We start from the raw sequence: 27,454 nt of genomic DNA on the forward strand, positions 1-27,454 counted from the left end.
ATGTCTCCAAAGTACAGACTTAATAGCAAAGGTGTTTTGTAACCAAATATGTAACATTTACCATGCCCAAGGTATTATAATTAATTATTTATATAAAAACTTTCATTTTATGCAGCTGTTGTTTTTAATTCAATGTTACACTGTAAATTTATAAATTGATAGATTGATTATTCTTGTCAACGATTTTATCAAGAGCATCCAAAGGATTCAATGTATTTTATTATTAACATGAGGGGCTGCAGGCAGTGGAGTGATACGTAGGAACAAATGCACTGGCGTGTTTCTGCGGGTGTTAATTTAGATGTAGTACCGTCGACAGGAAGTGGACTGTCATTCGGACTGTGTCCTTGTTAGCTAACCACACAGCTAGCTGCCATACCAGGCAAGCCAATGTGTACTATGTGGGAAGATGAATTAAACTGTGCCTGAATAGTGAGTTTGGAAAAGACTTGTGTTTCGCAGCTGTTACTAACGGCACCATGCTGCGTGTCGGGAGCAAAGCCGCCTGGTAAGTTTATTAACGGTGACGGTTATAGCAGGTAGTAATGCTAGCTGGGGTGTAAGGAAAGTGCATGGAGCTGGCTCTTTTGACAGCTAGGGACGTCCGAGCTAACTACCCTCCTCCTATGAACATCATAGGTCCAGTTGAGTAAGAGCCGTGTTTTTATACGGATCAAGTAGGTTTTTAAGCTTTATCCAAAAGATATGACTGACAAATGTAAAATAAGCTACGAAGTCACTGGTCCTGCTCTTTGAAACTGGCGATACCTAGCCGGCTAACTGACTGGCTAGCTAACCCAGGTTGCTGGTGGATGTGGTCTCGGTTGTAATCAATTCAGCTGGACAGTGTGATCTTCTGATCCGTCTTGCATTTTAATCAGTGAATTTGTATGTATAGGCTCAGTAATACGTCATTAAATAAGCATTAATAACTAAATAAATGTAATAACGAGACGACTGACACGTTACTCTAAAACAGAATTATTTGGATTTAAACATAATTGCATCTAATCTTTGTCTGTACTAACAGGTCTACTTGTATGACTGATAACCTGTGTCATATCATACAGTGACTCGGTTGTATACATGGTAGTCATTTATGAGCCACTATCTCACTGTGTGTTATGTTCTCTTCTCTACATCATACAGTTTGTGGTGGTGTCACAGGCTTATTTAACTTTAATCCTAATATTACATTGGTCACCACAAACTGTAAGGTGTAGAACTATGCTGCCTACTGATGTAGTACTGCCATAAATAACAGCTTTAATTGACAAGGAAATTAATTTGTGTAATTTGTTGTTCTTTTCTTTATTAGCATGGCCTGCAGGAACCTAGTCTCCACCAACATGGGAGTGAGATTTCGAATACCACTGCAGAAGCTGCACCCTCTGTCCCGTGCCATCCACCATCGCTACTCTGGAAACACCAATCCTCAGCGACCCCCTCATCGCACGGCGGCTCGTTATTTTACCTCCATGTCACGGTTGCCCATGCGGCCACCCAAGCCTTCTCCTGGTTCAGGGCGTAGCCACCAGCAGCAGCGCAACTTTTGGGTGGTTCGCCTTGCGGCTAGGCTGCTAAAGCTCAGATATATTCTGTTGGGAACAGCAGTGGGAGGAGGGTACACAGCTAAAAAGGTCAGCATTGAACTGCAGAATGTTTGTCAACGCTTTCTGGTTTTAGAATTTGTTTTGAATAATATTAGAAGTTGAGTTTTATTTCCGAATTTGACATTTGTGGACATCATCATTTGTGGACTCCATCTTAAATCCTGTACTATACATGTAAATGTCTTTTCTCTTTCAGACATACGAGGAATGGAAAGACATGTTACCAGATTTCAGTGAATATAACTGGGTTATTCCTGACTTTGTCTGGGAACTGAGCGAACAAATTGATCTTGGTAAGTGTGTATGTTTCAAGTTCATATTTTAGTTATTTTAATTAACATGCTTGCAACTGGCCAAGTTTCACTAGACACAATCTGTAGGTTTCAGGGAGTGATTTCAATTGATACTTAAAACCTGACTGTAGAGTTATTAATCAAGGGAGGAGACGCCAGACTTTGTGTTTTCCCATTACAGCTTGTGTCATGTCTCCACAGATAAACTGGCTAAGGCGCTACCAGAGATGGAGGAAATTGCTAAACTGCTACCTGATTTTGACAAGATAGGAGAGAACTTCACCTTCCTCAAAAGCCTCCTCTCATCTGGTGAGTGAACACAAACTTTAGTGTCCTGACAGGACTATTGGATCATAGCATAAAGTGTCTCTCAACCATTGTCCACATTAAATAGTTGTCAGTAACTGAACGGCATCAAAGTCCTCTACCAAACCACTGATCTCTGCTTGGGTTTAAGTAAATTGTGGGTTTCCCTTTCTTCCGAGATACTGCTCTACTTCAACTTTAAATAGTCTTGCAACAGCATGTTTATGGTTGTTGTTGAATTTTTTAAAGAGCATTTCATTACACAATATGACAAATAAATATTTGAGATCAGCACTTTGTAGTAATGATAAAATCCCAGCGTCATACAAATGTCATATCTCTTCTCTTTTCTCATTTGTGCAATTCTTTCCTATCATAAGATAAATACACTTATTATTTCAAATGTACAGTACTTCACACAGAGTTAATCTAATGAATGGCACTTACAGATTTATTGCGTATTATTGCAATTTCTGATTGAAAAATTTGAGATATGTAGTATTTATTCTTTTCTAAATTACTTTATTAAATGGTATTTAGCACATTAACTCACAATCACAGTTACAAGGCAATGAAGTGACATTTTTAGACAAAACTAATTTTACTCTTACAATCTATAGAAATGGGAATTTTTTTAATGGCTGCTAATATGTTATGATAGTTTAAGTTTGTACTATTTGAGCATCTGGTTTAGTTTGGCATTATTTATTTCGATTAATAATTTTCATTAGGTGGCTGTTTCACCAAAGCTCCAGCTATGGCATTTTAATACACACCTTTATAGCTGTATCCCTGCTTTGATTACCTTCCCTCTGCTACTGTCTTTTATGATTTTTATCTTGTGTTGTTTTTCCTTTCTCCTCCCCCTTCCCTCCTGTCCTCCTCCACATTCTTCACAGGTGTGAGTTTGGGTAGTGAAGTCAAAGGAGCTGGTCTGCATCTATTGTTAGGTGTGTAAAGCCTGCACTCGGTAGCGGTCCTGTTTAACCACCATCTTTCCACATTGGCATGGGTTCTTAATGAGCTCCTGATGGTGGTCCAGAGAAGTCTCCACTATGGTTTGGCTCTAATGGCAGGACGATTTACTACCACCTTGGCTCTCAGGTTGCAGTCCTCTGCTTGTGGTTATTTAGATTATTTTTATTTAAGGTTTGACAAATCATGAGGTTGTCTAAAAGACAGGCGTATGCTTTTGATGCTTAGCCATAGGCAGTTTCACCGTAAGTGACATTCTTCAAATTTGCAAAAGACTAAAACTTAATTTTTAGACCCCTCTCGCTTCCAGGAAAAAAGACAATTCTCATAGAAAACACAGTTTCCTTGTCCAAAGAGTTAAAGTAATAAAAATTTTAATGTTTCATTCCTACTCTACAAAACCTCAAAAAGCAGATCTTCTGTTCACCTTTTAATTTAACATTCTCTTCTTTTATGACCTTGGCTGTAGTTTGTCCCACCTTTTGTGGTGTTTGCCTCCTTTGACTTCCACCCTCTCTCTTTCCTGGTCTGTACTGGTTGCTTTAAGACTTACACCTGTAGCAGTATTCTCTGCAGCAATTATTTATATATTTCTGACACTTGAGATGTTTGGAAAATGTGCACGTAGAAATTTGACATACACGCGTAGTAATTTGGAAATTACTATGAAGTATTTCAATTAAAAGATACCAAATAGTGATTATGAACTAAATGCACTCAGATTATTCACACATGTATGAAGGACCTAATGTAAGGTTATTTGTATACTGGGAACCTGTACAGCTGTAGCTATTTGTATTTATACTTTAATATAATAATAAATTAAAAATGTAAAAGAAAAATGTGAAATGTGCAATATTTTCCAAACAGCTGAAATTTAATCACTGCTATTTTTTTAATTTCTGGCATGTATTAATTGATTGCTGTCTAACATGTTTTTCAATGTTTGTCTCCTTCAGCTTGTTTAAGATACATATTTTCAGTACTCAAGACTCATTAATGCATTTTCATTAGTAACCTTTTTGTTGTTTTTTGTCTGGTAGAAACCTCAGGTGACCCTTCACTGAAAGCCACAGACTCTTCAACTACAGCCACACAAGATGACAAGCAGTACAAAAAGGCGAGTTTATGAAACCTGCTAATGCTCTCTAGCTTTGTAGCTTTGGCATCTTCCCTTCACTCTAGCTTGATCTCATTCTGTTTCCAGCTTGGCCTGTATATCATTCTAATGCTGGTGGGCTGAACCAAAATAAAAAGGAAACACTAATGACCAATATAAAACAAGAAAAAAGAAGAAACAGAGGCAAATACTGTAGCACAACAACGGAACTCGAATCACATCATTTATATATTCATCATATTCAGTAAACTATAAATGTGTGTATAAAATATCTAGGCAAGTTATTAAGACTCCATTTTTCCTTTTAATGTGGTGTACAACTATCAAAAGTTGTTATTTTTGTTGAATTTATTGATTGACAGTATATTTTAGAGCCATTCTGATGCAGTCCCTTCTCCTGTTTATTGTAAAATGTGACTTTTTCTAGCCTATAATCAGACCATATTAAGTATAGAAGTAACATTGTTTAGCTTTGTTGCAATATTACGGTAACAAATGGCAAATATGTAATTACCATTATATAGCAAGCCAGCCAAGAGGATAGTTGTTTTCTAAAAGGTTGTCACTGGAGATCTCACTCTTGCTTTGTCTTGGTGTCTTTTTGGGGTCATCCACTGTCAGCAACTCTTTTTCAAAATATATTATTTTCCTGTGTCATTTTCATAATCCTAACTACCATTTAGTGTTCATTTTGTTTATTTTCTATCGTGTCTACTAGTTTTATGTATCATCATATCATTTTAAGTATTTGTGTTTTCTTACACTCCAGCGAGGTTTAAAGACAATGAAACCTGCTCTATACCTTCCACCAAGCACTGTTGTGCTTGTTTGCCAATTGAGCAATATCTGAAGTGCTTGCTATGCTCCTCTAATCATCAACATCATCAGATTGATTATGTTCAGAACTGCCTAACATCACTCTTACAGTATTTTGGACTTGACGCTGTAGAGTTACTTCTTGATCAAACATGAGTTTGTGCTCCTATAGTTGACATTGCTAAGTATACATATTAGCTGCAATTCAGCATGGAAAGAACTATTGTTGCCACTTGCTGAGAGGTGCCTGTTTTTTGGTATTGGTTACCTTCTCTGCCTTCAGTCTGGCAAAGTTTGGCATCTCCCTGTTGTGGATGAGAGACACTGACTTTGTTGGGTCACACTGATGATTGTGGCAAGATTACTTTAGCCTAAAAATCTTCATTCTGTTAAACTTGGCCTTTAACTAATAGTGATTCTCCAGCCTGAACGTGCCAAGGCTAGGGAAAGAGACACTGCTATAGCCCTGTATCTGAAAGCAGCATTTTCCTGTAGGGATGACCAGCTCACACGCTGGTTCTTGTATTTTTGCTGCGCCGACCTTTGTCTCACTATCACGTACCCCAGCAGGGTCTACTTGGAGAGCTCATTCTTATTCAGCAGCAGATCCAGCGGCATGAGGAGGAGGTCCGACGCGCCGCTACAGCCAATAGTGTGCGTCCCCCATCACCAGAGCCTGCTCCTAACCCCCCTCAGCAGAAACCCAAGGTGAAGGTTCCACCCCACTTAGGCCGCCCTGTCCATCAGCTCCTCCGAAAAGATCAGTCCTATAGAGTAGGAACAGAACACTTGTCATTCATACTACATATCAACAAATTGGCAAATAATTAGAGTAACTCGGCAAAAACCAGTGGTTCGCTGCCTTTTGGGTAAGGGCTCTTTAAATTTGTTGCACCTCTGGTCATAGTCACTATTATGTTAGTAGTTGCATATGGCCAGAAGTGTGCTCTGTTGCACCTTGCACACACTAGAGTGAAGTCAGTTTACTGGCATGCCCTGGATTACGCTTCAGGTCAACTGCAGCAAGGTGAGAAGTTTGGTCAAATGCTAATTTCTAATTCAGTTAAGTTGTTATTTATAGGCATATAGCCACTCTATCAAGTTAAAAATGAATTTCTATTCCAAATCCAGAATTTAGTGGCCATTCTTTCTGTTGCTTATGGAACATGCGTGGAATAGAGGTCACAACTGCACAAATATCATCTTAATAATGAAAATAATAATTATGTTTCAATGTTGTGACCATGCACAAAAAATAATATCTAATGAAACAACAATACATGTTTACCTTTTGTTAAAATTAAGTCCCTTTTTGCACCGAACAACTGCCATAAAATGCATTTCCTTTTCTCAAACAGTTTATTGTATTGCTATTCTATTGCAGTGCATTATAATGCAGTTGCAGTTGCCTGCTCCTCTATCTTAAGGGCAGTCTTTGTGTTAGTAATATTCTTTGTGTCCATCACTAGCGTGGACAAATTGGCCTCACAGTTCTTCAGTGTGTTCCATACAATTCCCAGCAGTGGCCTCTATGTGTCAACCCATGGTCTGTCAGGCTGCGCTAACTTTCGCTTTGCCAGTGGGCTGTGGAAAAGGCATGCATCAAGTGCTTGGGAGGTCGTTTTTAGTGCTCCTTTAATGTACAGTAGCATTGCATGGACAGAAGTGGCAACTCACCATTCCTCACTACATGGCGTGAGCAGCATTAATTTAAATGCTGTCAACATTGTGGGCAAAACTTTGATCAAAGTTCACAGGGACTTAATAATTCCCTTAATTGTGGGAGCATCGTAATAAACGGAAAGGTTTATTCTGAAGCATGCTTCCTGTACTTTTGGTGTGGAAGTGTGGAAAGCGATTAAATCAACCCATTTTTTTTTTTCAAGCATGTTTGTCTGTGTGTTAAACTCCATTGTTTCCGCTGCGAGTCCTATTTGATCATGGAAGCTGTTACTTCTTTGTGTCTTGTCTTTCATCACAAACGTGTTGCGGTTGTATGAAATGCAAACTAAAATGAGCTCTCCTTGATTTGTGGCTTTAATTATAGAATCTCTGGTGTCTGTCTAAAAGTTTGTTTTGATGAATATCTCTTGATGCATTAACTCGATTCAACTCTTTCTCTCTGTATTGCTTTTATCTGAATGAACCTTAGTGGTGCTGGTGAAATTTCTTGCTCGTAAAGCTGCAATGTGAAAGTGATGAGAAGGCCCCTTATAAAGTCACACATGCCATGCTATTAACATGGGTTGTTTTTTTCTGTTTTTGTAATTGAACATGTAGTCCTCAGACAAAGAGAAGATCGACCAGCTTCAAGAGGAATTGCTCCGCACACAGGTAAATATTGTTTAAAAAATAAATGGGCATAAAAGCAAACCTTATACATCTTGAATGGAACAGAGCACTTTGACATGTAAGGTTTGACTATTGCTGATTTTTGATCGTCTTATATTGTTCATCCAATAGCTTAAATATCAGCGCATGCTGGAGAGACTGGAGAAGGAGAATAAAGAGTTAAGGAAAGTAGTTCTGCAAAAAGACGATAAAGGGATCCACCAAAGGAAAATAAAGGTGGGTCGTAGCTATCAACTCACTAACACACTATAGTTTGACCAGCATTACTTTACCATGGATCTTAGTCTATTATCATTTAAAAATGATGATCATTTTTGTTTCTCGTGATGTAGAAGTCGCTTATTGACCTGTATTCTGAAGTGCTGGATATCTTATCTGATTATGATGCCAACTACAACACCCAGGACCACCTTCCCAGGGTAAGTGGCATGTCAATATGCCAGGATATTTATTGGCTTCTCAGTTGTTAGAAATTCTCTCTTTGAGTAAAAGTTGAGTGTAATGTTCTTCTTAGTCTCGGTATGTACTCTGTCGACCTTTCTTCTTCGCTTTAGGTTGTTGTGGTTGGGGATCAGAGTGCTGGTAAGACAAGTGTGCTGGAGATGATAGCCCAGGCCAGGATCTTTCCTCGGGGCTCTGGAGAAATGATGACACGCTCTCCTGTCAAGGTGTGCTGATTCAGACTCCACTACTGTTAAGGGTCAGAGGGTTTTTGGAAGTGGAAAATGTGGAGACTGACGAGTAAAGCACTAAAGCTCTTGATACTGTTTGTGTTCAGGTGACACTAAGTGAAGGCCCCCATCACGTGGCTTTGTTTAAGGATAGTGGCAGAGAGTTTGACCTCACTAAGGAGGAGGATGTAAGTCACATTTATTCACCATGTCCACTAAAGTTCCCACCAGCTATTTATCTGACCTCACATTTTTGTGCTGTTTTGTCCTACAGCTGGCTGCTTTGAGGCATGAGATTGAGCTGAGGATGAGGAAGAGCGTAAAGGAGGGACAGACAGTCAGCTCTGAGGTTTGCCAACGTATTTTCATTCAGATTGCCTAAAAACACCTAATTATGATTTACTTTTATAGTGGTCTTTAGAAAAATCATGTGCATATCTTCAAAACAGACAATTTCGTTAAGTGTCAAAGGCCCTGGCATCCAGAGGATGGTGCTTGTTGACTTACCTGGTGTCATCAGTGTAAGTATATATTTCCTTGAAAAGCAATAATTCTTGTATTTATTTGAAGAATATATATCACACAATACAATGAATCCATCTAATTGACTTTTTGTCATATTTGTCTTTCTCAGACGGTGACTACAGGCATGGCCACAGATACTAAGGAGACTATCTTCAGCATCAGTAGAGCCTACATGCAAAATCCCAATGCAATTATTCTCTGTATTCAGGGTGAGCTGTGAGCAAATGTTTACAATCTATATACACATACACAAATATACAGCACTCAAACAGAAACAAAGATGAAATATTTTACTTTACAACCTAGATTTCATCACTTATCACTGTATCACTTTCATTTTTTAAATTAAGTTTCAGAGGAGCATCTGTATGAAGCAAGTGTCAGTGGTGTAAGATTATGTCAGAGGACAAATTCAGGAACTAGCTTTCTTGAGCACTAAAGCCATCCACTTCCTTTTCTTCAACATACCTGCTGCCTATTCTTTAAACAGCCTTATTTGCATACAGATGGCAGTGTGGATGCAGAGAGGAGCATTGTAACTGACTTGGTCAGTCAGATGGACCCCCATGGGAAGAGGACCATCTTTGTCTTGACCAAGGTGGACTTGGCCGAGAAGAATCTGGCCAGCCCCAGCAGAGTAAGACCGTTTAACTGTTTCATTGACCTAACATTATGTGTTCACATGTCTAACACATTCTGATTTAAAATGATGTCACTCTGAAATCATGTAGTGAAGCTATGAGCAGAACACTTTTTTTGACAAAAAATCATTTGGCAACAATATGCAGTTGCTCCACAAGGGGGAGCCCAACTCGCACAGTATATTTTAACTTTCTGGTACACCAAGTGGAAAATATTTACAATAGATCCATTACTTCTCTCATGTTCTTTTAGATCCAACAAATAGTGGAAGGGAAGCTGTTTCCCATGAAAGCTTTGGGCTATTTTGCTGTGGTGACAGGAAAAGGTGACTTTTTATTTATTGAGAATGGTTCTTTCTGTTTATAATCATTGTTTTAATTGTGCCAGTTAACTAGCTAAATGTAAAACTCTTAAATTTCTACAATTTACAAGACATTTTACACATTCTTGGGGTTTTAATTCTACCTACCTTCATCTCTTGCACTTGTTTGTAGGGAGCAGTGGTGAAAGCATAGATTCCATTAAAGACTACGAGGAAGACTTCTTCCAGAGCTCAAGATTACTACGGTAAGTAAAACACAATTGATCAAAATGAGATGCTACGCTGGATTTATTGATTTAAAGTTTTATCCAACCAGAGATGGCATGTTGAAGGCCCACCAGGTGACCACGAAGAACCTGAGTCTGGCTGTTTCCGATTGCTTCTGGAAGATGGTTCGGGAGTCTGTTGAGCAGCAGGCGGATGTCTTCAAAGGTAGGACTGAATGTTTGCTAGTGTGAATGGGCTTTACAGGATTTTATTTAGTTAAAACAGGGCTGTTTTCATTAAGCTGCAGGTGCAATCGGTGCTTTATGTCTGACTTCCCACCGGTGTTGGCCTTACTCAGCATAGCCATCCACACTTTTCTAGTCCCTCCAGTCTTGCTTTCAGCTACAATTAGTCTAGACAATCACAAGCCCATTGCTAACAGCACAGGAGATTTATAGCTGTGAGACTGCAGTTCCCATAGGCCTATTGTGTGCCGTATCGATCCAAAGCCCATCAAATCACACATAGCCGTCCTCCGTCCTCCATGCTTGGCGCCACTGTGGCCCCACACACCAGCAATTAGCCTAATCTCCACTGTGGATAGGGAGCTGTAGGACGGGGCAGCAGGCTTGGTATGTGTGTAGGCGTGTGTTCTTTACCCTCTCCCACTGTCCATCTCTTTTATATGTGAAGAATTCATTTTGAGTGTGTTTTGCCTAATTCCTACTGCCTCTAAAGAAATGTATAAAATACAACTATTAACAGATACAGTACACGCCATTCTCAATTTATAAAGCAGATGTTATGAGGCCACACGCTTTGTTAGTTATTGCCTGTCATTATAGAGAAACATAAAAAAGTAATAGAAATCGGATTTTGAATTTGAGGTTTTGAATTGGGTTTATTAGTATTTAATATAAACATATTTACTGTCACCTTTTCTCTTTACCCCAGCGTCCCGTTTCAACCTAGAGACTGAATGGAAAAACAACTACCCTCGTTTAAGAGAGCTTGATAGGGTGAGAAGTCAAAACAGCATAAGTACATAAGTTACTGTTTTAACAGAACATCTTTGCTTTCATTTCATTTCATTACTTTTGCAACAATGTATTTTAACTTGGATTTGGACCTTGTTGGCATCAAAGAGTCTAACTGAAGTTAGACAGTTGTACACAACCAAAGACATATTGTGTTCATTTACATGTCCTTATACTTTTACTATTTGCAGAATGAACTGTTTGAAAAAGCCAAAAATGAAATATTGGATGAAGTCATCAGTTTAAGTCAAGTCACCCCTCAACACTGGTGAGTTAATGTTGAGTTACAGTGTATCTGTCTTTTTTATATTCCACTGATAAACGTATGACTGTTGTTTGATTGTTATTTTGAACCATATTAGATTGAAAGGCTTTAGTTTGAACAGCATCTCACAGCTCATTTACTAGCTGATCTCAAGTATCTTCAGGTGCTCTGCTTCAGTCAGACATGCATGTAAAGCTTTTTAGAACAGAGACTGTTCTCCAGCATTGTCCTGTAGTATAGAGACTGTTCTTCCTCTAAACGCGTTTACCTGGGCCTGAATGTCTAGTTATACCTCAAGCAGATGAGGAAAACCTTGCAAAATGAGATACAGAGTATGCACAGTGTTGTGTTGGGCCATCATTTCTGCTAGATCAATACTCTGATGAATGGCCCGTGGACAGGAACAAGGGTGGCCCTGTTAGCCAGCCAGCAGCTAGCCAGCACTATTGGAAATAGCACTTATTGACAGTGAGAGGTAGGCTGAACAAAAGCGGGATCTCAAAGAAATATGAGCGTGTGTTTATGATGAATGAGAGAGGCACAGCAACGCTTTGGTCTCAAGGGAAATGGGGAGGCTTTGTTACATTGTCATTCTGCAGTGGGGGGATAGAGTTAGGAGGCTGTTAGCTTGTAACAGTGTCATAGTGGAGCTGTATAGGAATCTTCAGTCAAGTCCAAAAGCACTGTCTACACAAGTGAGAGCAGCTTAGCCTGCAATGATCCCTCTTCACTCATTCTTTCCTTGCCCCACTGGGTCGCTTAACAGAACTAAGCTTGACACCCAAAACAAAGTTTGTCCAGAACACTTTAGCTCGTTAAAGCAATTTTGCATCCATCTTGAAACATGATAGCCAACATCTAAAGAAAACATTAAGAGATACATACACATTAAGGCTCTTTAGCAATTAGCTTGTTATTCGAACACGTGCAACAAAAAGAGACAAGACAACCAGTTCCAGGTAGAGGTACTAACTGGAATTTCTTTTGTAACTGTTATCGATACCGATATCTCATACTCTTACAGGGAGTCCATCTTACAAAAGAAACTCTGGGAACGAGTTTCCACACATGTAATTGAAAACATTTACCTGCCTGCTGCCCAAACTATGGACTCTGGAACCTTTAACACCACTGTAGACATCAAGCTCAAGCAGTGGACCGACAAGCAGCTTCCACACAAGGCACTGGAGGTAAAGCAGACTTTTGGTCTTCATGACTCTTATCATATCCTATCATATCTTATAAGAGATCTAAAATAGTGAGGGTTGAATTTTACTTTGAATTTAGTAGTTCTTTGGTTTGTATTTTAAATTCCTTTTTGATAACATGTTTGGGTGACGTTCAAATTCTGCACAACATTTTAACATTGTTCAGCTAATATCTGATTTAACTCTTGTGGCACAACCTGTAGAAATTGTAAGAAATATCTATTCAGGGAGTGACCTTGAGGTTATGCAGTTCTTGTTCTTACCCACTACACTTCATTCCCCATCAGGTTGCCTGGGAGACCCTGCAAGAGGAGTTTGCCCGCTTCATGGCTGAATACAAAGGCAAAGACCAGGACGACATTTTTGACAAGCTGAAGGAGGCTGTGAAGGATGAGAGCATCAAGAGGCACAAATGGAATGAGAGGGCCATGGACAGCCTGGTAAACACACAGCATATTCACCTCACTCCAAGTACAAGAATACAGAATAGAAGTTGATTTAATCTGTCCCTGACAAAGGCTTTTCTATCAACGTGTGCCATAATTTATAAAGAAACCGTTCCAGGTGGCATTGGTGCAAGGGCCCTTCATGATTACAAGGATTATATTTGTTACAGGACATGCGTGCTTAGCCGTTACTTTGCAGCTTTTATAATATGATTTATTTTTGTGTTTGTGTGTATTTTTCAGCGTGTAATTCAGCATAATGCCCTAGAAGACCGTTCCATTACAGACAAGCCCCAGTGGGATGCAGCAATCCAGTTCATGGAGGAAACTCTGCAGACACGCCTCAAAGACAGTATGTTGGCCATAATGACCTCATACAGGTTTACACCCAGGTTATGACTTCCCATGTGATAATTAAGCTGTCAAGTGTCTCGCGAACCTAACAAACATAGCATTAAATCTGGCTTTAAATCCAACCACTGTACTTTGGGCTACAGCAGTGTTTTTACTGTTATAGGCTGTTCACCAGGGCTGTTAGGCATGCCTGATATAACACGTGTCTTTCTCTTTTAACCCTTTTGTGTTTTTTCTGCTGCTTTTCATCTGTTCAGCTGAGTCTGTAATCAAAGACATGGTGGGTCCAGACTGGAAGCAGAGGTGGCTGAACTGGCAGAATCGCACACCAGATCAGGTCAGAGTTGGTGGAATCTGCCCCAAAGCCTCTGCCTCCTCTAAACACCATCAGGAAAGACGGTAGTCACATTCTTTTCTTTAACCTTTTAGCATATTCGCAATGAAACAAAAAACGAGCTGGACCGTTTGCTGAAGCTGCACGATGACCACACTGCATACTTGGCCAATGATGAGGTCACCACAGTTAGAAAGAACTTGGAGGGACGAGGGGTTGAAGTTGACCCCGTTCTGGTGAGATCACAACTTCTGTTTCTTTGACTTTGTAAATAGAAACTAAGACACTATAGCTAAAACTTCACTCTACATCTATCATTGTATTGGGTATAGTATGTATGTGTAAATTTTATTATATATTATTGTCTTTGTTTTCTTTGTTTAATGTGCATTTGTTTAGCTGCTGGTCTCTGAGAGTCACTGAACAAATCTTGGTCTACTACTGCAATGACAATAAAAGACTCTTTATCTTTATAGAACAGCTAACTATTGAAAAAGAAGTTTAATGATGACTGCCACAAAGGATCACTGAGAGCTTTATCTTCTTCTCTACAGATCAAGGACACGTGGCATCAGCTGTATCGACGACACTTCCTGCAAAAGGCACTGTCCCACTGTAACCTCTGCAAGAGAGGATTTTACTATTACCAGAGACACTTTGTTGACTCTGAAGTAAGAAATGTTTTCCTTACTCGTGTGCTTCTCAGTTTTCGTATCTCATTTGTCAGATGTTATTGTGTGAAGTTGAGCATTGTGCCTGCCTGTTTGCCCAGTTGGAGTGCAATGATGTGGTACTGTTCTGGAGGATCCAGAGGATGCTGGTCATCACCGCCAACACACTCCGGCAGCAGCTCACCAACACTGAGGGTAAGGACTGAAGAATGATCCACTAGGAGGTTTTACAGATATACTACAGATATTGAATATGTTAAAAGATCAAGACATGGTTAAATGACAGATTTTTTTATATATGTATACTTCAAAATCTAAAAAAAAGCTAATTATTGTAGATATAGAATTGTATTCATTTCACGTCTGTCTGTGCCATTCGCCTTGGTAGTGCGTCGGTTAGAGAAAAACGTGAAGGAGGTTTTGGATGACTTTGGAGAGGATATGGAGAGGAAGACCCAGCTCATCACCGGCCGCCGAGTTCAGCTGGCTGAAGATCTCAGTAAGTCCTACAAAAGCTTCCGGTTGAAAGCCAAAACCTTTTTATAAATAATTTTTATCAAATGATACAGTAGTCAGCAAATTTTTGACTATAGCATATTGTATACATGCATGCATAGAAATATGCTTACATGGCCTAATATGAGGTATATCATTACTATGTATTTGTCTCCTAGTTGTCAGTAGGTGGCAGTAGTGTTTAAGGAAATCATTAACAGTGTGCTACAGCAGACTCCATCCAGTTAATGCATTAAGCTGACACAGTACAGACAGTTTAAACTCACTTGCATGTTAAAGTAGCTGGTCGGCTCTTTTTCAAGCTACTTGAAAGCCTTTTTTAGGCTACAGTACCAAATGTGTATTTGGTCAGTGAATGATTGGGCTAATGAGACCTAAGCATGTTTCACTAGCATTGACCTGAAGAAAGCTCAGCTCTCTGTTTAGGGATAAGCATAGACTTTAAACTTTATTGTTCCCACAGTGGGGAAGTTCAATTGTTAAAAGCAGCTGCAGAGACAGCGAAGTACAAAAAAGAGAGAATAGAAAAGTGTTTTGGACCTTTTGTGCTAGACCTGTGAAGATTGTGTTCTTGAATATGAGTCTTGATTTATCCTCAGAGGAAGGATGGAGGTGCACTGACTTTCACCTATCTAACAGCAGTTTTTAGATGCCTTAGATTAGCATTTTTGTAGACTGTACTTAGGGAGGAAGGAAATTTACTCGCTGGTAGAATTCAGAATCTGTTAATATTCTCAGCCTTGTGGTTAACTTCTAATCTTCTTGTGTACATTTATATAATTTTGTAAATGTATTATAGTATACTCACCCAGTGTCTGGGTGTGATTTTTGTGTGTATCTGTTAATTGTTACCCGTTTGTTTCCTGAAGCCTCTTGGCTAGTACAATGGGATCTGCAGCTTTGCTCTTACTCTGTAAAAACTGTGTCCACAAAGCGTCATGGCAGGTCGTGCTGCCACGTCATTACTATGTATGACACACATTCAGTACACGTTACGTTCTGTCATCACAAAGACATGCAAGGCAAGCACCACCGAATCATATAAATATTTGAAAGAGCAACTGAATGGTGTGAAAAATGTATAAGCTGTAAAGAAGCCATTTTTGGAGGTCTGTAAACTGACAGGGTTCAGCTGAGGTTGCTCTGCCCTCTGGCCCTGCCGTCCTTTTATCTTTTTTTCTATACAGATTGCTCAGACATCACACTCTCAAACATTACCATGTCCTACATTTGTTTAAACATGTACCCATACACACAATACCTGTTGTTTCACTTCTTCACGTGGGCTTCCTGGCTGCTGATATAGGGCTCTTGTAAAGGTCTACGACTGAATGACGCAGGGCTCCTGTGGTTAGTCCATCTGCGCGTTAATTTGATTGACCAAGACTTCGTTATCACCTTAAGAAAACACACACCCCGTTCATTTCCGTCTGGCCTTTGTTACTATCTGTGTAAATACACTCGTGCACCTTTGTACTCGTATCATGTAAGAACAGGATACATAATGTGATGTGCTTTCAAAAAGCAAGCAGTCACACACAAACGCACACTTCATACAGACATACCATTCCACGGCCTCTAGTATATGAGACGTATTAGTGTCTGCAGTGGAGCCAGGTTTTCACTGTCACCAGCCTAGAGGAAGGAACACACACAGGCACACCTCTATCCATTCCACTCACTGTTAGGAATGCTCAGACCTGCCTGGCCTTGCCGATCCTATAAGGCGAGTCGACCCCAAACTTTCCCGAACAGAAATGACATTCCCACTTCCCTCCGCTGAAGATTCCCCTCGGTGCTAGATGTGGGAATGCGGTTGGGTTTTGTCACAGGATCCTATAGCACAGGAATTCTCAGACTTGCCTGGCCTTGTAAATCGTAAGTACATGTTGATCCCACACTTCACCAGAGCAATGGATTTCCCTGTTCCATTTACACCGAAGGCTCCTCTCAGTGGTGAATGTGGGAACGTAGTGGTCTGTCCAGATTCTAAATATGCATCAAGTCATGCCCACCCCATACACTGACTGCCTGATCTTATGGTAATTCCACTGGCTGGTACTGGCTGGTAGGACTAGATTTCAGTCTACTCTTTATAGTAAATAATAGTAAACAACAAAAGTTGGTTTCCTGACATAACACCTGTGGTGTGTTGAATTTTTTAAAAATAAAACCGATCATCTGCGCTGTTGTAGTGGTTCAACCACAGAGAAAGTCCCAGGTCTCAGGCAGGAGTACAGGGATGGAGCTACTGCAGCCTGTGTGTGTTTTTTTTTTTTTTTATTAAAAAAATCATGTTCATATACAGTCAATGGTTATTGTAGAAATAAATTAAATGACTTGAGGAAAAGTAAAAGTGAAATGTATACACACTAGAGATGTGCAGATCTCTGTGCAGGCTGGTGGCCTCAGGGTGCAGCCACAACCTCCTGGTTTCCGTCTGGCTAGAAACCTTTTGTTAAACAGTTTTTCTCCTCTCCTCCTGTCTGTCTCTGCTGTCTTCTCTCTAATAAACGACTGATGAAATACTAAAAATATATACAACACCCAGTTTTCTGCTCCGCATAACTGCCATATTCTGCAAGCATACCTTTCAGCATGCATACATTACATTACTAAGTGCTCATTTTAGTGTGATGTCAGATTTTTCTTTTCCACCTACTAAAAAAAAGTGTTCCGGACTTTTAGCTTTGTCAGTCTGTCAGGTTGAGTTAGTGGGTGAGTGGAGGATCTGGGTCATTACTTCTCTGACACTTTGCACAGGGCTCTCTGTGTAATGCAGCCTGGACCCATGTGTGTGGGCGTGGGTATGTGGGTCCATCAGTCTAGAACCGAGCTGCATGGCTGATGGGCTGACTCGGTGACATGCCTCAAAGCACAGCACAGTCAGAACACTTTTCTTGGGGCAAAAGTTTTGGGAGTAAAAGTTCATACCAAAAAAAGTCCTGTAGCAGAAACCTTTCACTTGCGGTGTTGTCTGTATTATGTGTTGCTTCCAGAGCATAGCTCTAATGACTCCTATCATATTGGTGAGGGTTAAACATAGTATTTCTGTTATTTTAAATCCTTTATGTACATTAGTACACTGTCCATAATGAGCAATTATTTCCTCCACATGGTGCATGTGACTGATTTTGATTCAATGCAAAGATGCAAAGATCTGCAATGATCTGCATGACCAACATAACAGTTTGTGCAGCAACTTTACTCTGTGCTTTATGAAATTATGCCCCCGCTTCTGTTGTTTTCTCTTCATCCAAGCAGGTCACATTGCCCCAGGTGCAATCTATGGCCTGACCCCACAGGTCGGCAGACTAATACCACCGGCTACTTGATCCAGCCGGCGTTGCTTTTCACTTCTGACTCTTTGGATTTCTCCGTCATGCGTTCGCTGTTTCTGTGAAATTCTGTCCAACTGACCCCCGTCCCTGTCTACCCTCAGCTCTCCCTTGACAGCCAGGGGAGAGGGGGAATAAATGGGGAAACTGAGAGCAGAGCCCACCTTCACCTGACGGCACCTCCTGTAAGAAATGGAGGGAAAGGAGAGAGCTATGGGCGGCAAGAGAAAGGATAAACACACTTAACAAAGGCAGAAATGTGTTCCCAGGGGCAGTCTGCTGTTAAGCTCTATGTGCCCCTACTCGCAGACGGGCCCAGCTTCGCTCAGGTTACAAACACAGGTCAGGTGTGTGTGTCGGTAGCAGATACCACGAAAGCACCAGTAATGAGTGGTACCATGTACATAGCAAAGGTGTGCGCGTGTGCCAGACCAGCTGTATGGCACAGTGCCGCCTCTGGAGCGAAGCCCAGACCTAGTGTGCAAGCGCAGGCTTTCTGAGCAGGGCAGTGTGATGTCGCTCCACTGGTTCAACGCGCCTCATTGAAAGAGTTTTTTCTGTGTACTGTCCTGCGGAGAGATATTTGGACTAGGCCAGAGTGTTTCTGCAATCACAATGATGTGAGGCACCTATGAACGTGGATCATGGCTTCATTGTTTCTCTGGCTTCTGTGGAGTCAGAGTTTTTGTGTGATGATTTTTCTTCCTTAGACGGAATAGAGCCGTCTTCACAGTCACTTCCATGTTATGGGCTTATTGTTGCGTGCCTTCTTTTGAACCTACTAGCTTAAATAAATCTTTGCTCCAAATTCAAGTTCGTTAGTGTAGTAGGTGAACTTCTGGACAGTAGACGACATTCAATACAATACAATCACCACTGCTCAAGCCGACGGCGTGTGGAAAATCGTAACTTTCAGGTTTTGTGTGGAGGCTCTTCGAGGGCTAAGGAATTAAAGGTGTCAACAGAAGGTGCTCCGAAGGACAATGATAATGTGTGAAGGCTGCGCAGGTTTGCACACGCAGATACTTTCTCCTCTTCCTTGTTCCTCTGTAGGAGCAGAACCCCATCAGACCCCGGTTGTCTGGGCTTGCTCACCGGAATGCCCTCTCAGCCTCACGCTCACTTCACTTCCTTTCATCTCCTCCCCCTCCCGCTCCCTTTGAGCTGCCTCCTCCAGAGTGATTAGTGAGGGCTCGATGCGAAGTGTTCTGTTCTCTGCCGCACAGATGACGTATGGTCTTAAAGTGCTGTGCACATGTGCCTGTGTTCAGAGCAGAGGCGAACGCACACGGACGCTTTCTGCTGCCTCTGTTTTCTTTGTGCCTTTAAGGACACATTCTGCATTTGGGTATTAATTAGTTTCTGTGGCCTTTTATAGGTGTGCTTTTTTTTCAGAATTAGATAATTCTTTGGTTGATTTTTAGCTCAAGGTGTTTTGATGAAAACGATAAACCAACTGGAAATGTGGCCACTAGACAGTAGACACGCTCATTTTGAGAGTATGAATGCAGAAACGTGGCCCCGTAAAGTTCCTATTGTGTTGGTAGGTGATTATACAGCATGAACCGACCACACTGTAACTGCCCACCGTCTCTATCAGCCACTGCTCTTACTGCTTTTTTTAGTATGGAGCATTTTTAGAGGTCGTAAATGCCACAATATTTCGAATCGAAAACCAAATTTCAGTGTATGAACAGGACTGCAGCCCGGTCTGACTCGACTGGTCTGCGTTTTGGAACGTGGGGGAGGTTGTGTGCAGTGAGATAGTGGACAGACTGTCTGCTCCTTGGCATGTTGCAGGGTGCTGCCCTTGCACTCCTACTTCAATCTGACCTTTTATGAATTAGAATTTCTACATCTGTTGTTTAGTTTCTCCATCAACACTTGTTCATGCTACGGGCGACTCCCCCATGGACGCTGGCTCGCTGCTATACATCTCTCTCTCTCTCTCTGGCAACTGGCTTTTCCTTTGACCCGCCCAGTCTCCCACTCGCTCCCTGTACTCTCTGCAACGCTCAGTTCCACTCCTGCTGACCACCGGTTTCATTGTCTTTGTATTAAATTGGAGATAGTTAGCAGTGTGGCCCTGTAAAGCGAGAGGCTTAGAAGCTTTACAAAAAGTTTGTTTTTTCCCACGAAGGAGAAAACCTCAGGCTCCAGAGTTGCTGCCAAATGATCCATTTTCTCCCCAGGAGCGTCAAGTACACAAACACTGAATCCGCAGTTGTCATAACACTGGCACAGATGAGGCGGCCCCTCCAAGGTTTTCTCTAATCTTATCCTGTTAATGTTGTGTGAAAGCGATTTCCGAACAGAACAGGCTTACTGCTTTTCTATTGCAGGACACGCTCAACGTTGGAAAATGTCTTTTTCCACATCTTGTGACGGCTTCCTTTGTACCAGCTCCAATACTGGATTAGTGTTAGTGAAGTAAACAATAGTAGTTTGTATGAAAGACATTTGTCACTATTTTTAGTTCACTACAGTCTTTTACCTATTATCACTGATTTCCTCCTGTCCTTCATAGTGTCTATTGATAGTTTCCCACATTTGATCATCTGGTTTTTCTTACTATATCTAAAATGTGTTGTCTTTCTTATTTTATACTTTTTGAATCATCCTAATTTCAACATCCACAGTCAAAGTGTGGAGTTTGATAACTTGTAATAATACAGTAAGTCTCACTCCCCTGCAGTTCTTCTCTTGTCTTATCTGATCTCCTGCCTCCCAATATTCTCCCTCTGTAGAATGACTTATTTTTAAGCATATGGTACATTACTCTTTTTTTATATACTCTTGTGCATTGGCTTCCTCCTTACGTTTTTTCTGTCTTCAATTTTCATAGCTTCCCTGTTTTTATTGTTTTCTGTTGTACAATGTCAATATCAATGTCTTCCATAAAAAACTTTTTTTTTCTTTTCTTACTTTTTCTCCTCCCTTCATAAAGGTTGAACTAGTCCGTTACTCCCATTTACCAAAGTCTGGACCTGCTTCTGTTTGCACTTTCTTTCATCCATCTCGTCCCCCTTATTCCCTTCACTGTCAAGAAGCAGGAATGTCTTGCTTAGACATTGTCCACAAACAGTTCGTGGAGCAAACTCCCTATCTAATTGGCAAGCTTTTAAAAACACACTGTAGCATGCTGATAAGAGGCTTACATGGAGCACTCAACCACTCTTTCTGTATAGTTTAGTGTTTGTACTGCACATTTCTTCCACTTTAGAAACCACCAAATCGCTGACATTGAAATATTAGCTGTTAGCAAGATTGCTGTAATGTTTCAGCGGTTCACCATCAGACTAAGTTCGCCAACAGACCGTCTGCAGATGATGTGGCCGCTTTTGAATATCCTCCCTAGGCACAAACTAAAGAAAATAAATCCCGCAAGGAAGGAACTACGGGAAGACGAGCAGCATGTGTTCGATGACAACCAATCAGGAGGCGACGATGAAAGTGGTGACTCTCCTCAGGGACAGATGACGAGCAAGTGTGGGAAAATAGGAAAGAGAAGGAAGCGTGTGTGATGGGTGGGGTGGTGGGTGTGTGGGGATCACACTGAGGCTTCTGTTCACATGTTTCCAACACAGCATGGCCTCCAGGGACCCACTCCCTCCGGTTCTCTTGTCAGTCTTTCTTACAGTACAAAGATGCAACATCAGGTGCTGTTTATGTTGTGGTAATAGGAAAACCATACACACCAGCTACATAACTATAAAAATACGAGGAACCATGCTTTTGGGTTAATGTTCCTGTGTTTCGTTATTGTCCAGTTCAGGTAATGGCGATCACTCTTCTAGTTGTAGATGAGTGGGCAGCAGTTGTTCCAGTTCCAACACAAATGTGTGGTTGCGTTTTGTGTGCACACTCTGGAGGCTTGCGTTAGTTATCGACGCGCACACCTGCGGCTGATTCAGCAGTGGGGAGTTTCTCTGAGGAGCTTATGACAGGATCTCCCTTTAAACCAGACTTGTCAGCCTTACATCCTCAGGCCCGTGTGGTTCTGGGAGATTGATGGCCACTTAGCCTCAGCGCAGGCATCCATTTGAGAGCAAAAGGCGAGTCTCGGTGAACTTCAGACTCCTGACTTGCAGTGATTTACGCTGGATTACAAGAACACTCGTTTCTGTGCGTGTGGCAGTGTGGGATGCTGCGTTCTCCAACTGTTGCATCATTGCCTGAACACCAGTGCATTGTCTCCCAGTTAAACACCCCCAGGCCTACATTAAAGGCTAGAGTGTCTGAACCCGCACAGCCAGTACAACCTGCGCTGCATAGACCGAATCAGCCATTACTCACTTTCAGGTCTACCCTGCATTTTGCCGTTCCTGCATAGTCTGGCCTCTACCTGACCCCGAGCTCTGACCTGTTGAGAACTATGCACTATATGTCTTTCCGTGGGTTACCCCACTCTCCCCAGTGCATCTGTTTTCCACATACTAGCAGTGAGTACGGCTGCTGATTCATTGCTCTGTCACTGACATAGCATTTGGGCCACTGACATCCCCGCTCTCCCTCGGTCCACGTCTCCCATGGCCCGGTTTTATAGCATGACTATTCAAATTTAGTGACAAATCAAGCAGCAGCTGGGGGGAAACGCTCTTCTGTTTGTTACATTAAAAGCTCGCCTTTCAAAGAAGGGAGCAGCAGAGTGTTTAAACACGCAACATCCACACCTACGCCGTGACCTTGGCGGCCGTGAGGCATAAAAAGTTCCTACATGAATGATGACAGTTTGAAATGATAGGGACCAACTTTTGCACCCCATTGTCTTTGGTGTCCATGCTGTGAACTGTCGCCGTCTCAGAGCGCTACGCTACAGTGGCCACAACCTTGGCAGCGAGCTCCATCCACTGAAGTCTTTATGTCACCACTTCTTCATAACAGGCAGCTTCTCTTCACGGTTCCCTCCCTTTCATATCCAGTGAAGATCTGTGGTCATCTACAGGAAGAGGATTAGCTTCTCTCCCAGTAGGTTCCAGGCCTCTCGCCTGTTTCCCTCCTGAACCTTCCCTCTCTGTGTTGGCTACTAGTCCAGCGGGGCCACGCAGTTTCACAGTCTAATTACAGGTCAATTAGAGGCTTTCTGGCTCAGCCCTCTCTCTGCCAGCGTTTCAGCTGTAGCAGGCTTTGGGGAGTCCACCGAGTGAGAGTGAATGAGAGATCATTTCATGTGGAGATCAGCCGAGAGAAGGCCTTGAAAGAGGGGATTGGGGGGAAAAGGCTCCCCTCTCCGCCTCTGAATGGATGAGAGTCCCTCCACCCTCAGCAGCCCGCATAACACCCAGCATCTTAAAGAAGGGGCCTCTGGGATCGGGGCCAGAGGATTATGGGAATATTCATGACCAGATAAAGGGGTGAGCGGTTGAATGACTGTGTTTTGGGGCTCATCTCTTAGGTAAACAGGAGCCTAAATGGAGTTTTAGATTGCTACTCCCACTGCACAGTGAGCAACAGGGAATGGTGACTCTGTCCACATCTTTTTGTTGCATTTCACCGGGAAAGTGAATAGCGTGCCTTGTTTTGGCCTTTTCTCCCCCCCGCTGCCGTCCTTTGGTGGCAAACAGATGGTACTGGGGAAATAAATATCTGTTTTTCACAGATTTTATTCACTGAATATTGGCTTTTGTGAAAGGCACCATTCACGTCCACCTGTGGCCTCATGTGCTCCTGCAGGCTGTGCAGGGCTCGTTCTGAAGCCATTAAGCGTTCTGCTCTGTGGAGTGTCCTGCGTTGACGATCATGTTGTCTTTTCAAATATGTTTTGTCCATTTTGCTTTTATCATTAGGATTCTTCGATCCTGTTTGAATTAGCCTTAATTTGAATGTGTGTCGTTTGCGTTTTGCTTCAGCGTGACTGTAAAAAGCAGCTGCCAACTACAGACACACTTTTTGAACTGTGCTCCATCACTGACTGACGGGTTTCAGATGTCTCACCAGAAGACGTTGACGGGAGCTCATCGAGCCACGCAGACAGTCTGGGTATTCAGATCTGTGTTTCCTCTGCCTCTGGTGGTCTCTTCTCAGCAGTTGGCGGGATCATAAATGTTTGACCTGTATTAAGCAGGATGCCTGCGTAACGCTGGGGCTCCGTAGAGCACCTTCCCATGAGCCACATCTCAACCCAGTTCGAGGCTTTGAAGCTTGAGCCAGGGGATTTCCCGTGTTTTGATGATCTGACAGTTCGTACCCTCCTCTTCCCGCGCCGGCCACAACTCCACACCCCGACTCCACACCATACTGTACCCCGCGTCTCCTTTTCTACGGGTCCGGCAGATGTTGATAATCCCGCTCTGATTGGCTTGGATCGGGTTGTGTTGTCCTGTGGTCGGGATGAACCCTGTCAGCTCGCCTTTGAGCCGTGCCCTGCGGTCGGCTGCCTTTTGGAATGGCGTACCGCAGGGTTATGTTTCATTCAGCCCCACACCTGCTGCAGCGACTTGTCAGCGTGCCCCTCGACGGGGCCCCTTAATGCCTCCATTAGGTGCTGTAATCTCCTCCTAACGCCCTGCCATTTTGCCTGAGTGTGTTAACAGCGTATCAAAGGCAGGGGATTTTTTTTCCCCAGCTACCTGCCAGCAGCGAGCGTGTAGGAAGGTGAAAAAAGGTGGAGGTGGCATGACTGTACAGCTCTTGCTGCCTTTCACGGCGTAGCGGCGGCTCCGCGCGCCGTCCGGGGGCCAAGCTTTTCTGGCTGTCGGCGAGCGTTTCTCAGCTCGGCCTACCTGTGCGAGTTTGTCACTTCTCCGCTCTGCTAGTGTTTCAGAACATGTGTGGGGGTGTGCCTGCATATCTCCTAACCACCCGGCGCTTTTCATCCATCAGGAAAAGGATACCTCGGCAGCTCAGCGCTCCCATCAATGGGGCTGCACACAAGCCCCCGAGTACAATATTTAGTTTCACTCTAAAGCGCGCACACAGTTATAACCTTTGTGTCGCCATGAAATGGACACTAACAACACTCGGACTCCAAGGTCCACACGGCCGCGATGTATCTCCCTGAAAACAGACTTTTTAAAGCTGTTCTCGTCACACAATTGACAATGGGCCGCCTGTGCATCTCGTGTAGCTGATTGATCGCGATAGAGCAGAGCTGGTTTGTTCTTGGGTTGCTGGTGTTTGAGTTTGTGCTTGGGGGAGATCCAGACAGATTAGAGGGGGTGACGGGGAAGCCGAAGAGCCAGCCAGGCCTCGAGGTGCATCTGGCACTGGGAGCCGTGGCTCCTCTGGCCGCGTTGGCTCCCAGACTTAGTTCAGCCACTGTTTAACCAGCGATTAAGAAGTCTCGTGTGACGGTACATGTTGGGAGGAAGGATTGCCTGTCTCCGGACAATAGGAGTGTAATTATGAAGTGACTAACTGTTATTCCCCCTTTCATGTGAACTGTCGTTGTTATGGTATGTCCTTCTGTCCATTAGCAACGTGCCCGGGAGGTACGTGCCATGAAACGGGACGACTGAGAGCTTTTGATGTGGTCTCTGTTAACTGGGAAAGTGTGCGCGAGCCTTCACCACCAGATGTGTGAAGGAGCTTGTGGTTTGGCTTTTACTGGCAGAGGAGACCATCTGGTGTTTTGGTGAACGATGCGAGAGCTGGAAAAAGAGCTTGACCTGCAAAACTACACTAGAGTGTAGTAGTTTTAATTATGTTTTTTTACATAATAATTAAAATCAGAGAAAACTTTTATTTTATGTTTTATTCAGTTTAACTTCAGATAATGCCAAACGATGATCAAAGCAAGTTTTCTCATTCAGTCTAAAGCCTAATTACTAACGAACTGTCTGCTTTGTGCCTTCATTGCAGAGAAAGTTCGTGAGATCCAGGAGAAACTTGAAGCCTTCATAGAAGCTCTTCACAAGGAGAAATGAGACTACCAGGTTTTTGTCTTTGTGTAATAAATCTATACATACACAGAACTTGTGTTGAAATGATCACCGCTAACTAAATTGAATATTCAGCCGTCATTTTAATTCTCTCCTTCCTTTTCTTAGAACCAGTCAAAGAAATGTTCAAATCACAGGAGAGAAATGCACTGAGAAAGAGACAACTATATCCATACATGTTGTCATCATCTCCATCTGGCCCCGCTCCACCACTCACCTGAAGCTGACCCCCACACCTTGGCTTCCTGCTTCCCACTGGACACTTCTTGGAAAAATAAACCTGACAGTTTACATTTGTTCTTTTTGCCTCACCTGAGTCCAGGAAGAACCGCTGCACAGGAGTCCCCCTCAGAAGGACGACGAGAAGCTTGCACAGTGTTATCAGACATCTGACCAAGATCTTAGTTTAGTTCTTTTCCCCTGGTTGGTGGTGTTTGTGTATAACAGATTATATGAAGGTGTATATTGAGTTGTGTGTAGAGAAAAACAGCAGTGGTGCTGGTCTTAATGGGCCCGACTGGTAAAAGCAAAATACATCTCTGTTTAATGTTCAAAAGAATCTGTAGTAGCACTTCATAAGCACTTATGTCATCCCTCCAAGCTATAGACAAGCATTTACTGAGTATATAAACCTAAATGAGTCATTCACACACCTTCACCTTAAATCTATGGGGAGAAAGTGTCTATGATAATAGAGGATGATGGAAACAATGTTGTTTTGTTCAAAGTTCATTTGACAAATGCTATGTTTGCTTGTCTGCCAATTGCACACATCTCTTTAACCCACCTTTAACTTGATCCGTCATTGTATAATTTCATGCGCTGTTGGCTGTTCCCATGTTTCAACGGACACACAATAATTTACTTCCTCAAAACAGATTGCTCTTAATAGATTAAAAATGTAATTTAAAAGTACATTTTGTCATTGAGACGTCTTATTTAGCATCAATTTTTTAACCAATAATCAGTTGATAGGTTTTTTCCCTAACTTGAATAATAATTAAGCTGTTTCATTTGATGTTGATAGAGGTTTCATTATCTTCTATTTGTTACTAATTTGACTTGGTCTTTAACTGTCCTGTGTCCAGTTCTAGTCCAGTTAAACCGGAGTAGGTGTGGGTTTATTCTCGGTTCAGTTATTGAGAAGCAGGGATGTGCCCTTTTTTACATCAACGCCCCCAAACCAGGGGAACACGCATCACACCACCGTCTTTGACCCTCTGTTGTTTAGACCAGGCTGATTCTTTCCATCATCCTTCCAAACACCCTTCTTCTAGCTTGAAAACTCCTCCGCTGTTTGACGTCAGGGGTGACGCGCTCTGGTGCTTTATTCAAATGCGGATCTGGGGACGCACTAATGCGCCGCGCACTCTGTACATTTACATCATGTTCAACACGCGTTCACAGCCTGAGCCACTTATAACAAGACTGGTGAGTTGGTTCCGACACATGTTCTATGTTGTAGAAGGTAATGTTTGCATGGTGTCTCCCATCAGGTGTGGTTTATTTATTACATTGTGTTTAAAGGAAAATAAAATTGAGAAATAAAAAGATTTTTCATGA

At 42.2% G+C, this 27,454-nt stretch overlaps 1 protein-coding gene across 8 annotated transcripts; it reads left to right on the plus strand.

The window, feature by feature from the left end:
* Positions 1-299: 299 nt before the first annotated feature.
* Positions 300-27,454, plus strand: opa1 (OPA1 mitochondrial dynamin like GTPase). Of its 8 annotated transcripts, none has more exons than XM_029147346.3 (31): positions 300-508; positions 1,319-1,640; positions 1,810-1,906; positions 2,108-2,215; positions 3,112-3,162; positions 4,231-4,307; positions 5,694-5,831; positions 7,404-7,457; positions 7,587-7,691; positions 7,808-7,894; positions 8,030-8,143; positions 8,254-8,334; positions 8,421-8,495; positions 8,596-8,667; positions 8,781-8,880; positions 9,178-9,308; positions 9,566-9,638; positions 9,808-9,880; positions 9,952-10,067; positions 10,797-10,861; positions 11,071-11,147; positions 12,169-12,334; positions 12,640-12,792; positions 13,042-13,150; positions 13,410-13,489; positions 13,582-13,722; positions 14,041-14,157; positions 14,259-14,352; positions 14,546-14,656; positions 25,812-25,885; positions 26,000-27,454. In XM_029147346.3, the coding sequence occupies exons 1-30, from the start codon at positions 480-482 to the stop codon at positions 25,874-25,876; spliced, it is 3,081 nt and encodes a 1,026-aa protein (XP_029003179.1). In that variant the 5' UTR covers positions 300-479; the 3' UTR covers positions 25,877-25,885; positions 26,000-27,454. The 8 variants fall into 8 exon arrangements, with proteins under 8 accessions (XP_029003179.1, XP_029003184.1, XP_029003182.1 ...); XM_029147349.3 differs by lacking the exon at positions 300-508 and adding an exon at positions 535-644; XM_029147348.3 differs by lacking the exon at positions 300-508 and adding an exon at positions 562-677.

Source organism: Betta splendens, chromosome 4, assembly GCF_900634795.4.
Source record: "Betta splendens chromosome 4, fBetSpl5.4, whole genome shotgun sequence".
NCBI lineage: Eukaryota > Metazoa > Chordata > Actinopteri > Anabantiformes > Osphronemidae > Betta > Betta splendens.